Below are 15456 nucleotides of genomic sequence, written 5' to 3' on the forward strand. Positions count from 1 at the left end.
CATGTGATCTGCCAACTCCATCTTGTGTTCATAAAATGTGGCCATTTCAGGGGTTTTACAATGTAGACTGTATTTTCCTGGATTTTTGCGAATCCTACAGGGGTGTGGGGTGAGGGAGAGCGGTGGGGGTGGGGTGAGGGTGTGGGGGGGTTAGAGTGGGGGGGGTTAGAGTGGGGCGGGTTAGAGTGGGGGGGTTAGAGTGGGGGGGGTTAGAGTGGGGGGGGGTTAGAGTGGGGGTGGTTAGAGTGGGGGGGCTAGAGTGGGGGGGTTAGAGTGGGGGGGTTAGAGTGGGGGGTTAGAGTGGGGGGGGCTAGAGTGGGGGGGTTAGAGTGGGGGGGGTTAGAGTGGGGGCGGGGGTTAGAGTGGGGGGGTTAGAGTGGGGGGGGGTTAGAGTGGGGGGGGGTTAGAGTGGGGGGGGGCGGTTAGAGTGCGGGGGGGGGTTACCCGACCATGGTAAAGGATAGCAAACTGAGAAAAACCTTGACAATGTACAGACTTAGTGAACATAGCCTGGCGATCGAAAAAGGTAGACACAGGCAGACCCGGCTACCAAGAGAGGACAGGATATGCTCTCACTGCAGTCAGGGAGTGGTGGAGACAGAGATGCACTTCCTCACAGCTTGTAGAAAATATCAGGGCATAAGGGAGAATTTCTACCCAAAATTCACAAAAATATGCCTGGAATTCAGAAATTTGAATGACGACCAAAAACTCCCATACCTACTAGGGGAAGAGAGAAATTGTGTAACATTAGCGGCACACTATGTTACAGCTTGCCATAAACAGAGGGACAACCACTAAATATAAGAGTATATACAAATTATATGAATGTATATTTATACACTCAGGGATATATCTGTTTATACACTGTATGGATAGATCTGTATTTTTGTGTACAACCATGAATGTTTTTCGATGCTTTGGCAACATAAGATGTACCTTGTCATGCCAATAAAGCGATTTGAATTGAATTGAATTGAATTGAATTGAAAAAATAGAGTTGCCGGGGGGGGGGGGTGAGAGCTGTGGACTGACAGCTGGGTGCCTGTTATTCGCTTGTCCTGGAGAGACGGGGCCAGTTGTGGGGAGAGCCGAGAGCTTGGCGGAACAGGCTGCTCCAACACCAGGCACTTGGCTACCCTGCCGTGAGTGGGTAAATGTACTTGAAATAACCCCGGTAAGTGAAGCCTTGAGCCGGCCCCCTTGAACTGCCGGAAGCCGGAACCGGGCCCAGTCAGTCCCTGTGTTGCCGGCCTGTCGCGGCCGGCGCTGACAACAGTGTTCCGGGACTGAGTCCATTACGTAGTTTGTACGTGTCCGCTGGATAAAAAGTCCAGCCACTGCCGGGTCTACTTTGTTCTGTGCAGGGACTGCCGGCCCACCGCTAATCTGCAGCGGTGAATGGTTCTCTTGTGTGGCACTAGCGGTCCAGCTAGTCATTGGGATTTAGTCCTAGATTTATCGTGACAAGGTAGGAAGTTCTGAACTTTGGGCAAAAATAAGATGTTATTCAGCTCGTGCCTGTGTAGCTCTCCGAAAGTGCTGTCCACTTAGTCCCAATCTCTACACCTTTTCAACATGGTTGAACATATAATTTATCATGAATTCTGCTTCCACCACTTTTTTTGGTAGGGCATTGTATATCCTAACCACTCCCTGCGTGAAAAACAACCTTGTAACCTCTCCCATTGTTCTTCTGGCAATGAGCTTAAATTTTGACCTCTAGTTACTAATGTCCTACCAACCAGTGGAAATAGTTTCTCTTTTCCCCCCCCCCCAAAAACTTATTAAAATCCATCATCGCCTTAAGCACCACGTTCTCACGCTCTGGTCTCTTGTCCATTCCCCACTTCCTTTGCCCTCCCATTGGCGGCTGTGCCTTCAGCAGTCTCGGCCCTGAGCGCTGGAATTCCCTCCCTAAAACTGTCCGCCTCTCTCCTTTTAAGACCCTCCTTAAAACCTAGCTATTTAACCAAGCTTTTGGTCACCTGTCCTAATGTCTGTTCCTTTGGGTCGGTGTGAACCGTTGCCCGATGACGCTCCTGTGAAGCGCCTCGAGACATTTTGCTACGTTAAAGGCACAATATAAATGGAAGAAAAAAAGACTTGCATTTATATAGTGCCTTTCACGACCACCGGACGTCTCAAAGCGCTTTACAGTACTTTTGAAGTGTAGTCACTGTTGTAATGTGGGAAACACGGCAACCAATTTGCGCACAGCAAGCTCCCAACAGCAATGTGATAATGACCAGATAATCTGTTTGTTATGTGGATTGAGGGCTAAATATTGGCCAGGACACCGGGGATAACTGCCCCTGCTCTTTGAAATAGTGTCATGGGATCTTTTACGTCCACCTGAGAGAGCAGACGGGGCCTCGGTTTAACGTCTCATCTGAAAGACGGCACCTCCGACAGTGCAGCACTCCCTCAGCGCAGCACTGGAGTGTCAGCCTAGCTTTGTGCTCAAGTCCCAGAGGCGAGTGTGTTACCCACTGAGCCACAACTGACACTTAATGTAAGTAGTTGTTCTAGTACCACGTGTTTTAATTTTATCAACTAGGCTACTATGCGGCACCTTATCGAACACTATTTCAAAATATATATATATATATATATATATACATGTCGGCAGCATTTCCTTGATCAATGCACTCTTCTGTTATAAAAAAGAACAAAAACTGCAAATGCTGGAAAGAGCTAAAAGATCCGTCCGCATCCATGAAGAGAAAAGACAAGCTGTTTTGAATAACCACTTGCAATGATATAGCACTGTTCATGTCCATTGTACGTCCCAAAGTGCTTTACAGCCAATTAATTACTTTTTGAAGTGCAGTCACAGTTATGTAGAGAAACACAGCAGCCATTTTGCACATGGCACGGTCCCACAAGCAGCAACGCGATAATAACTATTTAATCTAAGGGATAAACACTGGCCAGGACACTGGGAGAACTCTCCTGCTCTTGTTTAGTGCTAGGGGATCTTTTTATGTCCTCCTAAACAAACAGACAGACCCTTGATTTAACATCTCATTCAAAAGACAGCCTCTTTCATAATACAGCATTTTCTTAGTACTGTACTTGGGCATGAGCTCAGGTTTGGGCTTGAGCCCAGGTTTGGGTATGAGCCCAGGTTTGGGTTTGAGCCCAGGTTTGGGTTTGAGCCCAGGTTTGGGTATGAGCCCAGGTTTGGGTTTGAGCCCAGGTTTGGGTTTGAGCCCAGGTTTGGGTATGAGCCCAGGTTTGGGTATGAGCCCAGGTTTGGGTATGAGCCCAGGTTTGGGTTTGAGCCCAGGTTTGGGTTTGAGCCCAGGTTTGGGTTTGAGCCCAGGTTTGGGTATGAGCCCAGGTTTGGGTATGAGCCCAGGTTTGGGTATGAGCCCAGGTTTGGGTATGAGCCCAGGTTTGGGTATGAGCCCAGGTTTGGGTTTGAGCCCAGGTTTGGGTTTGAGCCCAGGTTTGGGTATGAGCCCAGGTTTGGGTATGAGCCCAGGTTTGGGTATGAGCCTAGGTTTGGGTTTGAGCCCAGGTTTGGGTATGAGCCTAGGTTTGGGTATGAGCCCAGGTTTACGTGCTCAGGTCCGGCAGTTGGATTTGAACTCGCAACCCTCTGGCTCAAGAGGAAAGTGTGCTACTGCTGAGCTAAGGATTTGGGGTGAAACCCTTTTCCGAACAGCCTCTTGCCATGTTGTATGTGTCATTAGAATAGAAGCCCAGAACACATTCCACTTGTTTACTTTTGATATTTCATGAATTATAATTTTTTTCTGGATTTTGAAAATTACTTTTCTTTTCATATACATGGACCAAATTGTCAATGCGCTCTCAAAATTAGATGTTTTGCAGCACTTGAAGCCCAGTTGGAATGCAGCATATTTATGGACATGTTTGCATTGAAAAGAAGGTATGAATTTGCATTGGCTTGGCCTCCCTTCACATCCCCAGGGCTTCCCAAAGCGCTTTACAGCCAACAAATTACTTTTTTGAAGTGTAATTACTGTTGCGTTGTGTTTTTTTTCATTCCACGTTGCAGGCATGCATCTCACTTGTTTGCTGAAACGTATCAAAACCACACAGAATCTTCTTCGTGCTTCGAGCGCCCCAAAGTTTTCCACCTCCGCGGTAAGCCATCTTTTTTTTTAGACAACTGTTGTCCCATCGCTGAATTTAAAAGAGACCATCAACCTATTGTAAGTATTCTGCAGGCTGGGTGCAATTTGCTTCTTTATGGAATGACAAACCTATTGCTTCTCCAGGGGATCTCGCACCGCTCCAGGAATCACATCTGGGATACAAGTGTCACATTGGCTCAGTAGTCGCCCTCTTTGCCTTTGATTCAGTAGCTGCTGAGTTTCAACTCCGCTCTCGAACTTGAGCACGGAATCTAGGCTGACATTTCAGCACGGTGCTGTGTTGAGGTGCTGGGATGTGTTGGGATGAGATGGTAAACCGAGGCTCTTTCTACCTATTCAGGTTGGCGTTCAAGATCCCATGGCACTTTTCAAAGAAGAGCAGAGATTTCTTCCAATTTGTTGACCAACATTTCATCTCAACCAAAACCATGAAAACAGGTTAACTTGGCATTTATTTCATTTGCCGTGCACACATTGGCTGCTGCGTTTATCTATGTAACCGTGACTACAAAAGTAATTCATTGGTTGGGAAGCACTTTGGGATTTCCCGAGGACGTTCAAGCCAGTATATAAATCCAAGTTTTTATACTGCCACTTTAGCATCGCTGCAATTTGGAAAGCATTTCACGCCTTGATGCCACAGTTGCAATTGTTTATTAACTCCAGGTTTCCCCAAATCTCTGTCCTTTCTGCTACCCTGTTCTTTCTCCCTATCAATGCTCTCATCCACTCATCCTCCAAGTCCAACCCCATCTGATTTTTCACTGGCGATTGTACCCTACGTCCGTCCACTACCTACAACTCATACGTTCTTAGTGCTAACTGTGTCCATTCCCCTTGCGGTGCAGTGGTGGTGTCCTGCCCTGTGGGCCTTGATCCTCTACCTCAGTTTATCAATAGTAATATACAAAAGTGATATTGTTGTAAAAGTGTAATGAATGTTATACCATGAGTAAGTGATGCAACCAAAGACAGAGAGGCTTTTGTTTTCCCTTGTCTTGGTGGCTAGCATTGTAGATTTTCAAAACCTTGGCAGAACTATCGGCAGTAATATATAGTTGTACTAATTTGACAACTGAAAGTGGATGGGTAAGGTATTTGAATATTTGAATATTAAGGGATATGGGGGGATGGTGCAGGAAAGTGGAGATGAGGTAGAAGATCAGCCATGATCTTATTGAATGGTGGAGCAGGCTCGAAGGGCTGAATGGCCTCCTCCTGCTCCTATTTCTTATGACATTAACTGGATTAGTTGCATTTTCTAAAACACATTTGTACTCCTTTTGGCTTTTTGGTTTCAAGGTGGCTCCTGGGCTGGTTGGTCCTAACTGAGCTGTTCTTTCCTTCAACTGTATCGATGGTTATCCATTGCCATCCTTTGTCCTTTCTTCCCCCAATCTCCTCTCTCCAGTTGCTTAAGATACGTTGCCTCTGATAGTGAAGGCATTTCAGCCCAAACTACAAGTTCAAACTACAAGTTTGAAGCTACCCCTGCAGAGTCCTCTGCCCATCCCCCGACCCGGCGTGTCTTTGTTCGCACTGAGCTCCTTCAACTGCTGGACCTCTGCTGAAACTTGACCTCCGTCACCTGGATTCCTCTGCCAATAGGACTGCGCTGCTCTACTGACTACACTGCTTGACTCAGCGGCTGTGACTCTGCTCTGCTTTTCAGTCAACAACAACAACTTGTATTTATATAGCGCCTTTAACGTAGTAAAACGTCCCAGGGCGCTTCACAGGAGTATTATAAGACAAAAAATTTGACACTGAGCCACATAAGGAGAAATTGGGGCAGGTGACCAAAAGCTTGGTCAAAGAGGTAGGTTTTAAGGAGCGTCTTAAAGGAGGAAAGAGAGGCGGAGAGGTTTAGGCAGGGAATTCCAGAGCTTGGAGCCTAGGCAACAAAAGGCATGGCCACCAAAGGTTGAGCGATTTATAATCAGGGATGCTCGAGGGCAGAATTAGAGGAGCGCAGATATTTCGGTGTTCTGGGGCCGGAGGAGATTTTTTTTTTTGGTCATGGGATGTGTGCCCATCCCTAATCGCCCTCGAGAAGGTGGTGGTGAACCGCCTTCTTGACCCGCTGCAGTCCGTGTGGTGAAGGTACTCCCACAGTGCTGTTAGGGAGGGAGTTCCAGGAATTTGACCCAGCGATGATGAAGGATCGGTGATATACTTCTAAGTCGGGATGGTGTGTGACTTGGAGGGGAACTTGGAGGTGGTGGTGTTCCCATGCGCCTGCTGCCCTTGTCCTTCTAGGTGGAAGAGGTTGCGGGTTTGGGAGGTGCTGCCGAAGAAGCCTTGGCGAGTTGCTGCAGTGCATCTTGTAGATGGTACACACTGCAGCCACGGTACGCCGGTGGTGGAGGGACTGAATGTTTAAAGTGGTGGATGGGGTGCTGATCAAGCGGGCTGCTTTGTCCTGGATTACAGAGATAGGGAGGGGCGAGGCCATGGAGGGATTTGGAAACAAGGATGATAATTTTGAAATCGAAGCGTTGCATAACTGGGAGCTAATGTAGGTCAGCGAGCACAGGGGTGATGGGTGAACGGGACTTGGTGCGAGTTAGGATACAGGCAGCCGAGTTTTGGATTACCTCAAGCTTACATAGGGTAGAATGTGGGAGGCCAGCCAGGAGTGCTTTGGAATATTCAAGTCTAGAGGTAACAAGGGCATGGATGAGGGTTTCAGCACGGATGAGCTGAGGCAAGGGCAGTGACGGGTGATGTTACGGAGGTGGAAATAGGCGATCTTCGTTATGCCACGGATTTAAGTCTTAAGCTGCTGAATTCTTTTCTCAAATTGGTTTCTGATTATCTGGTCATCTCTGGACATCTAGATTACATTTCTGCACTGGACTACACTGGATTACATTAAAACTTACCGGCTCTCATAGAGTCATAATGGCACAGAAGGAGGCCATCGGGTCCGTGCCGGCTCTCTGTAGAGCAATCCAGTCAATCCCATTCCCCCGCTCTATCGCCATAACCCTGCAAGTTTATTTCCCTCAAGTGCCTATCCAGTCTCCCCTTGAAAACATCGAGTGTCTCTGCTTCCACCACTTCCGTCGGCAGCGAGTTCCAGGTCCTCACCACTTGCTGCGTAAAAAAGTTTTTCCTCACATCCCCCTGCATCTCTTGCCCAAAACCTTAAATCTGTGTCCCCTAGTCCTTGTACCATCAGCTAATGGGAACAGCCTTTCTCTGTCTGCCTTATCCAGACCCGTCATAATCTTGTACACCTCTATCAAATCTCCCCTCAACCTCCTTTGCTCCAAGGAGAACAACCCCAGCTTCTCTAACCTAACCTTGTAGCTAAAATCCCTCATCCCTGGAACCATTCTGGTAAATCTCCTCTGCACCCTCTCCAGGACTTTCACATCCTTCCTAAAGTGTGGTGACCAGAACTGGATGCAATACTCTAGATGTGGCTTAACCAGAGCTTTATAAAGATTCAGCATAACTTCCCTGCTTTTGTACTCAATACGTCTATTTATGAAGCCCAAGATCCCATATGCGTTGCTAACTACTCTCTCAATATGTTCTGCCACCTTCAAAGATCTATGCACATGAACCCCCAGGTCCCTCTGTCCCTGCACACTCTTTAGAACTGTGCCATTAAGTCTATATTGCCTCTCCCTATCCCTTCTGCCAAAATGCATCACCTCACACTTCTCTGTATTAAATTCCATCTGCCACTTGTCTGTCCATTTTGTTAGCCTATCTATGTCCTGTTGCAGTCGATTGGTATCATTCTTTCTGTTTGCCACACCTCCAAGTTTGGTGTCATCGGCAAATTTTGAAATTTTACTCTGTATTCCAATAGCCAGGTCATATATCAAAAAAAGCAGTGGCCCCAGCACTGACCCTTGGGGAACACCACTGTCTACCATGCTCCAGTCTGAAAAACAGCCATTTACCACAACTTGCTGTTTTCTGTCCTTAAGTCAATTCCTTATCCAAGCTGCCACTGACCCACCTATTCCATGGGCCTCAATTTTGTTAGCCAGCCTTCTAAGTGGTACTTTGTCAAACGCTTTCTTAAAATCCATAGGGACAATATCTAGTCCATTCCCTTCATCAACACTCTGTTACTTCATCAAAAACTGACCGGCCTGTACTTACTAGGATTGTCCTTACACCCTTTCATAGAACATAGACATAGAAAAATAGGAGCAGGAGTAGGCCATTCAGCCCTTCGAGCCTGCTCCACCATTCAATATGATCATGGCTGATCCTCTATCTCAATACCATATTCCCGCTCTCTCCCCATACCCCTTGACGCCTTTTCGTCTAGAAATCTATCTATTTCCTTCTTAAATATATTCAGTGACTTGGCCTCCGCAGCCTTCTGTGGTAGAGAATTCCACAGGTTCACCACCCTCTGAGTGAAGAAATGTATCCACATCTCAATCCTAAATGTCCTACCCTATATCCTGAGACTGTGACCCCTCGTTCTAAACCCCCCAGCCATGGGAAACATCCAGTCTGTCTAGCCATGTCAGAATTTTATATGTTTCAATGAGATCCCCTCTCTTTCTTCTAAACTCTAGTGAATACAGGCCTAGTCGACCCAATCTCTCCTCATACGACAGTCCTGCCATCCCAGGAATCAGTCTGGTGAACCTTTGCTGCACTCCCTCTGTGGCAAGTATACCCTTTCTTAGGTAAGGAGACCAAAACTGCACACACTACTCCAGGTGTGGTCTCACCAAGGCCCTGTATAACTGTAGTAAGACATCCTTGCTCCTGTACGCAAATCCTCTTGCAATGAAGGCCAACATACCATTTGCCTTCCTAACTGCTTGCTGCACCTGCATGTTTGCTTTCAGTGACTGGTGTACAAGGACACCCAGGTCCCTTTGTACATCTACATTTCCCAATCTATCACCATTTAAATAATACTCTGCCTTTCTGTATTTCCTACCGAAGTGGATAACTTCACATTTATCCAGGTTATACTGCACCTGCCATGTATTTGCCCACTCATTCAACTTGTCTAAATCGCCTTGAAGCCACTTTGCATCCTCCTCACAACTCACAATCCCACCTAGTTTTGTGTCGTCAGCAAACTTGGAAATATTACATTTGGTACCCTCATCTAAATCATTGATATATATTGTGAATAGCTGGGGCCCAAGCACTGATGCCTGCGGTACCCCACTAGTCACCACCTGCAACCCTGAAAAAGACCCATTTATTCCTACTCTCTGTTTCCTGTCTGTTAACCAATTTTCAATCCATGTTAGTATATTACCCCCAATCCCATGTGCTTTAATTTTGCACACTAACCTCTTATGTGGGACTTTATCAAAGGCCTTCTGAAAATCCAAATACACCACATCCCTTATCTATTCTACCAGTTACATCCTCAAAAAACTCCAGTAGGTTTGTCAAACACGATTTCCCTTTCATAAATCCATGTTGACTTTGTCTAATCCCGTTGATATTTTCTAAGTGTCCTGTTATCACATCCTTTTTAATAGACTCTAGCATTTTCCCTACTACTGATATTAGGCTAACCAGTCTGTAGTTCCCTGTTTTCTCTCTCCCTCCTTTTTTAAATAGTGGGGTTACATTTGCCACCCTCCAATCTGCAGGAACTGTTCCATAATCTATAGAATTTTGGAAGATGACAACCAATGCATCCACTATTTCCATGGCTACCTCTATTGTACTCTGGGATGCAGATTATCAGACCCTGGGGATTTATCGGCTTTCAGTCCCATTAATTTCTCCAGCACTTTTTTTTACTAATACTAATTTCCTTTAATTCCTCAGAACCAAAGTATTTGTTTAATTGCTCTGCCATTTCCTTGTTCCCCCATTATAAATTCTCCTGTTTCTGACCGTAAGGGACCTACATTTGTCCTCACTAATCTTTTTCTTTTTACATACTTGTAGAAGCATTTACAGTCCGCTTTTATGTTCCTTGCAAGTTTACTCTCATACTCTATTTTTCCCCTCTTAATCAATCTCTTTGTCCTTTTTTGCTGAATTCTAAACTGCTCCCAATCCTCAGGCTTGCGACTCTTTCTGGCAACTTTGTACGACTCCTCTTTGGATCTAATACTACCCTTAATTTCTTTAGTTAGCCATGGTTGGGCCGCTTTTCCTTTTGTGTTTTTGCGTCAAAAAGGAATGTATAACTGTTGCAATTCATGCATTCGTTCCTTAAATGTTAGCCATTGCCTATCCACCGTCATGCCTTTTAATGCAGCTCCCTAATCTATCATAGCCAACTCCCTCCTCATACCTTCGTAGTTTCCTTTGTTTAGATTTAGGACCCAAGTTTTGGATTGGACTACTTAGAATTCTTCATTAAGATGGAAAGCGATCATGTTATGGTCACTCTTCCATAAAGGACCCCGCACAACAAAATTATTAATTAACCCTTTCTCATTGCACAATACCCAATCTAGGATAGCCTGTTCCCTAATTGGCTCCTCAACGTACTGGTCTAAAAAACCATCTCGTACACACTCCAGGAATTCATCCTCCACAGTATTCTTGCTAATAAGATTAAAGCCACCCATGATTACTGTAGTACCCTTGTTACATGCATCTCTAATTTCCTGTTTGATGCCACCCCCTACATTACCACTACTGTTTGGAAGCCTATAGACAACTCCCACCAATGTTTTCTGCCCCTTGGTGCTTCTTAGCTCCACCCAGACTGATTCTACATCTTGATTTTCTGAGCCAATATCCTTTCTCACTATTGCTCTGATTTCATCCTTTACTAACATCGCCACCCCACCTCCTTTTCCTTTTTGCCTGTCCTTCCTAAATATTGGATATTCAGCTCCCAGCCTTAGTCACCCTGCAGCCATGTCTCCATAATCACAATTATATCGTATCCATTTTCATCTATTTGCGCTGTTAATTCGTTTACCTTATTACGAATGCTTTGTGCATTCAGATACAGTGCCTTTAGATTTGTCTTTTTAACATTTTTAGACATCTTAACATTTTTTTGTACTATGGCCCTATTTGTCTTACCATTTGTTCTTACCCGGACCCTATTTGTTAGTGCGCTCCTTTGTTTGTACGCTCTGTCCCTTCCTGACACAATCTGGTTATTCTTACCCCAATCACTTTCCTGCACTGCTTCCTTGTCTTTTCTCTTTAGCATTCTAGATTTCTCTCCACCTGGACCCACCCCCCCCCCCTTATTTAGTTTAAAGCCCTATCTACCTCCCTAGTTATTCGATTCGCTAGAACTCTGGTCCCAGCATGGTTCAGGTGTAGTCCGTCCCAACGGAACAGCTCTCTCTTTCCCCAGTACTGGTGCCAGTGCCCCACGAATCGAAACCCACTTCTTCCACACCAATCTTTGTGCCACGCATTCATCTCCCTGATCCTATTGACCCTAAGCCAATCTGCTCGTGGCTCAGGTAATAATCCAGAGATTATGATCTTTGTGGTTCTGCTTTTTAATTTAGTCCCTAGTTGCTCAAACTCTCTCAGCAGATCCTCTTTCTTAGTCCCACCTATGTCGTTGGTACCTACATGGATCACGACAACTGGATCCTCCCCCTCCCACTCCAAGTTCTTCTCCAGCCTGGAGGAGATGTCCTTTACCCTGGCACTAGGCAGGCAACATAGCCTTTGGGACTCACGCTCCTGGCTGCAGAGAACAGTGTCTATCCCCCTAACTATACTGTCGCCTACTACAACCACCTTCCTTTTTACTCCCCCCACTTGAACGGCTTCCTGTACCACGGTGCCGTGGTCAGTTTGCTCGTCCTCCCCACAGTCCCCACACTCGTTCACAAGGGTGGCATGAACCGCGAATCTATTGGACAAGTGCAGGGACTGAGGCTTCTGCAATACTACCTCCTGGATCCCCGTACCTGCCTCACTCGCAGTCACACCCTCTTGTCCCTGACCACGTGTCAGTTCTAAAGTATTTAATCTAACGGGTGTGGCTGCCTCCTGGAGCAAAAGGTCCAGGTAACTTTCTCCCTCCCTGATGTCTCGCAATGTCTGCAGTTCAGACTCCAGCTCCTCAACTCGGAGCCGAAGTTCCTCGAGCCGCAGACACTTACTGTAGATGTAGTCGCTCTGGACAAAAATGTCCACAAGCTCCCACATATTGCAGCAGCAACACATCTCCTGTTCTCCCATTATTTTATTTATTTATTTAATTAATTACTTTAGTGTTAATCAAATTATTCACCTCGTTTAGTTTTTAAAATTTAGTTATATGCTATATGTTAGTTTAACACTTAGCCCACAGTCATTACCAATCACTTACCTGCCTTACCTGTGACGTCACGCTGTAATTTTCTCCTGTAGTTGCAGGTCTGCTGCTGCTTTTATCCCCGCTCGCGAGCCTCGGTCTGCTCCCACTCAGGTCGGCTGCCGCTCTGCGGGAGAAGTTACGAAAAGCAAGGCAAAGCAGCACTTCCTTCCCCTACTTCACCAAACTCCCACACTTGCCAAACTCCCAAGTTGTTCACTCTGCGCCAAGTTGCACTTTCTTGAACAAGGGTGTCACATTTGCCACTTTCCAATCCGCTGGCTCCTCCCCCACATCTAGGGAAGATTGGAAGATTATGGCAAGCCCTTCCACTATCTCCACCCCCACTTCCCTTAGCAACCTGGGATGCAAGCCATCCGGACCAGGCGACTTATCCACTCTAAGCATACCCAGCCTTTCCAATACATCCTGCCTATCAATTTTCACCCCATCCACTATCTCTACCATCTCTGCTTCTACCGATATTTTGTCAGCATCCTCTTCCTTAGTAAACACCGATACAAAGTACTCATTAAGTATTCTCGTCTTGCCCTGTGCATCTAAGCATATATCACCGTCGCTGTCCCTAATAGGCCCCATTCTGCCTCTTACTACCCGCTTACTATTTACATGCCGGTAGAAGATTTTTGGGTTCCCTTTTATATTAACTGCCATTCTATTCTCATATTCTCTCTTTGCCAGTCTTATTTTCCTCTTCTTCTCCTCTCAACTTATTGTATTTGGCCTGGTTTTCACCTGACATGCATCATACACCCTCTTTTTTTTGTTTCATCATATTCTCTATCTCCCTCATCATCCAAGGAGCCCTGGCTTTGGTTCCCCTACCTTTCCCTCTTGTTGGAATGTACCTAGCCCATACCTGAAACATCTCCTCCTTAAAGATCACCCATTGTTCAGTTACAGATTTTCCTGTCAATCTTTGGTTCCATTTTACCCTGGCTAGATCCCCTCTCATCCCATTGAAGTTAGCCCTCTTCCAATTTAGAAGTTCTACTTTAGATTGTTCCTTGCTCTTCTCCATTACTAATTTAAACATTATGATACGATGATCACTCTTACCCAAGTGTTCTCCCACAGACACTTGGTCCACTTGGCCCACCTCATTCCCCAGCACCAGATCCAGCAATGCCTCCTTCCTAGTTGGGCCGAGAACATACTGGTCAAGGAAGTTCTCCTCAACACATTTCAGAAATACCTCCCCCTCCTTTCCCTTTATTCTTAACATTATCCCAATCGATATTTGGGTAATTCAAGTCCCCCAATATCACCACTCTATAGTTCTTGCACATCTACGTGATTTTCCTGAAGACTTGCTCCTCTATCTCTCTCTCTCTCTCACTATTTGGCCTATAGAATACCCCCAATAGCATGATCATACCCTTTTTGCTAATCAACTCTAACCAAATGGATCCTGTCCTTGCCCCCTCAAGGACATCCTCTCTTTCCAACACTCCAATATCTTCCCTAATCAGTACTGCCACCTCACCTCCCTTTTTTCCTTCCCTATCTTTTCTGAACACCTTGTATCCGTGAATATTAAGCACCCCGCCCTCACCTTTTTTAAGCCACGTTTCCGTTATTGCCACTACATCATATTCCCACACGGCTAATTGTGCTTGTAGCTCACCAACCTTATTCATCACACTTTGTGCATTTATATACATTTATTTCAAACATGTCTTTTTATTCCTCGTATTCCTTCTTAATCTGCTCCTATCTAATATGGTACTACTTCCTTCTCTAGTACTATCCAACACTCTCCCTCCTTCATGCACCTTATTCCCCTTTTTTACTTCTATATGCTGGTGCCCACCCCCTGCCAATTTAGTTTAAACCCTCCCCAACCACACTGGTGAGCCTCCTCGCGAGGACATTGGTCCTAGTCCTGTTGAGGTGCAACCCGTCTCTTTTGAATAGGTGCTTCCTGCCCCAGAACTGGTCCCAATGCCCCAAGAATCTGGAGCCCTCCTCCTACGCCATGCCTCAAGCCACACATTGATCCTTTCTATCTTCCTATTTCTACTCTCGCTGGCGCATGGCACTGGGAATAATCCAGAGATTACTACCTTGAGGCCTTATTTTTTTAACTTCCTGCCTAGCTCCTGAAAGTTTGACTGTAGGACCTCAATACCTGCCCTCTCTATGTCATTGGTACCAACGTGTACCACAACATCTGGCTCACTCCCTTCCCCCTGCAGAATATTCTGCACCCTCTCCGTGATGTCCTTTACCCTGGCACCAGGGAGGCAACGCATCATGCGGGACTCACGCTGATGGTTACAGAAATGCCTTTCTGTCTCCCTAACCATGGAATCTCCTATAACGACTGCATTTCTACGCTATGCTGATTTCCACCCCCCCCCCCCCCCCCCAGTGCAGTCCCTTGCCCATTGGTGCCATGGTCTGGACTGCACACCTTCAAGGTGTCGTCACTCCCAGCAGTCTCCAGTGCTGCGTACCGGTTTGAGAGTGACGCACACCCCGAAGACTCCTGCACTTCCTGCCTCTTCCTACTCTTCCACATGACCAGCCATTTACTATCCTGAACGCTCTCTGCCTGTGGGGTGGCCACCTCCTGGAACAACAACAATGTGTATTTATATAGCACCTTTAACGTAGTAAACTGTCCCAAGGCGCTGCACAGGAGTATTTTAAGACAAAAAATTTGACATCGATCCACATAAGCATAAATTAGGGCAGGTGACCAAAAGCTTGATAAAAGACGTAGGTTTTAAGGAGCATCTTAAAGGAGGAAAGAGAGGTAGAGTGGCTGGGAGGGTTACGCAGGGAATTCCAGAGCTTAGGGCCCAGGCAACAGAAGGCACGGCCACCAAAGGTTGAGCGATTATAATCAGGGATGCTCAAGAGGGCAGAATTATAGGAGCGCAGATATCTCGGGGGCGTTGTGGGGCTGGAGGAGATTAAAGATAGGGAGGGGCGAGGCCATGGTGGGTCTTGAAAACAAGGATGAGAATTTTGAAATCGAGGCGCTGCTTAACCGGGAGCCAATGTAGGTCAGCGAGCACAGGGGTGATGGGCGAACGGGACTTGGTGCGAGTT

The 15456-nt window shown here is 46.2% G+C and overlaps 1 protein-coding gene across 8 annotated transcripts in view; it reads left to right on the forward strand.

Annotated features, from left to right (window-relative positions):
* Positions 1 to 1019: 1019 nt before the first annotated feature.
* Positions 1020 to 15456, forward strand: part of LOC147122349 (kynurenine--oxoglutarate transaminase 3-like) — an 88024-nt gene continuing 73587 nt past the window's right edge. Inside the window, exons 1-3 of one of the 8 annotated variants that reach the window (XM_085983403.1) lie at positions 1020 to 1177; positions 3833 to 3901; positions 4031 to 4119. In XM_085983403.1, coding sequence (XP_085839529.1) covers positions 4033 to 4119 — 87 coding nt within the window. In that variant the 5' untranslated portion in view covers positions 1020 to 1177; positions 3833 to 3901; positions 4031 to 4032. Of the gene's footprint in view, positions 1178 to 1246; positions 1472 to 3832; positions 3902 to 4030; positions 4120 to 4166; positions 4188 to 4549; positions 4569 to 8778; positions 8798 to 15456 lie in introns of those variants that run through there. The other 7 variants (XM_085983401.1, XM_085983402.1, XM_085983404.1 and 4 more) reach the window with 7 other exon arrangements.

This window comes from Somniosus microcephalus, chromosome 3, assembly GCF_052327205.1.
Source record: "Somniosus microcephalus isolate GS21.2 chromosome 3, FLI_Smic_1.0, whole genome shotgun sequence".
NCBI lineage: Eukaryota > Metazoa > Chordata > Chondrichthyes > Squaliformes > Somniosidae > Somniosus > Somniosus microcephalus.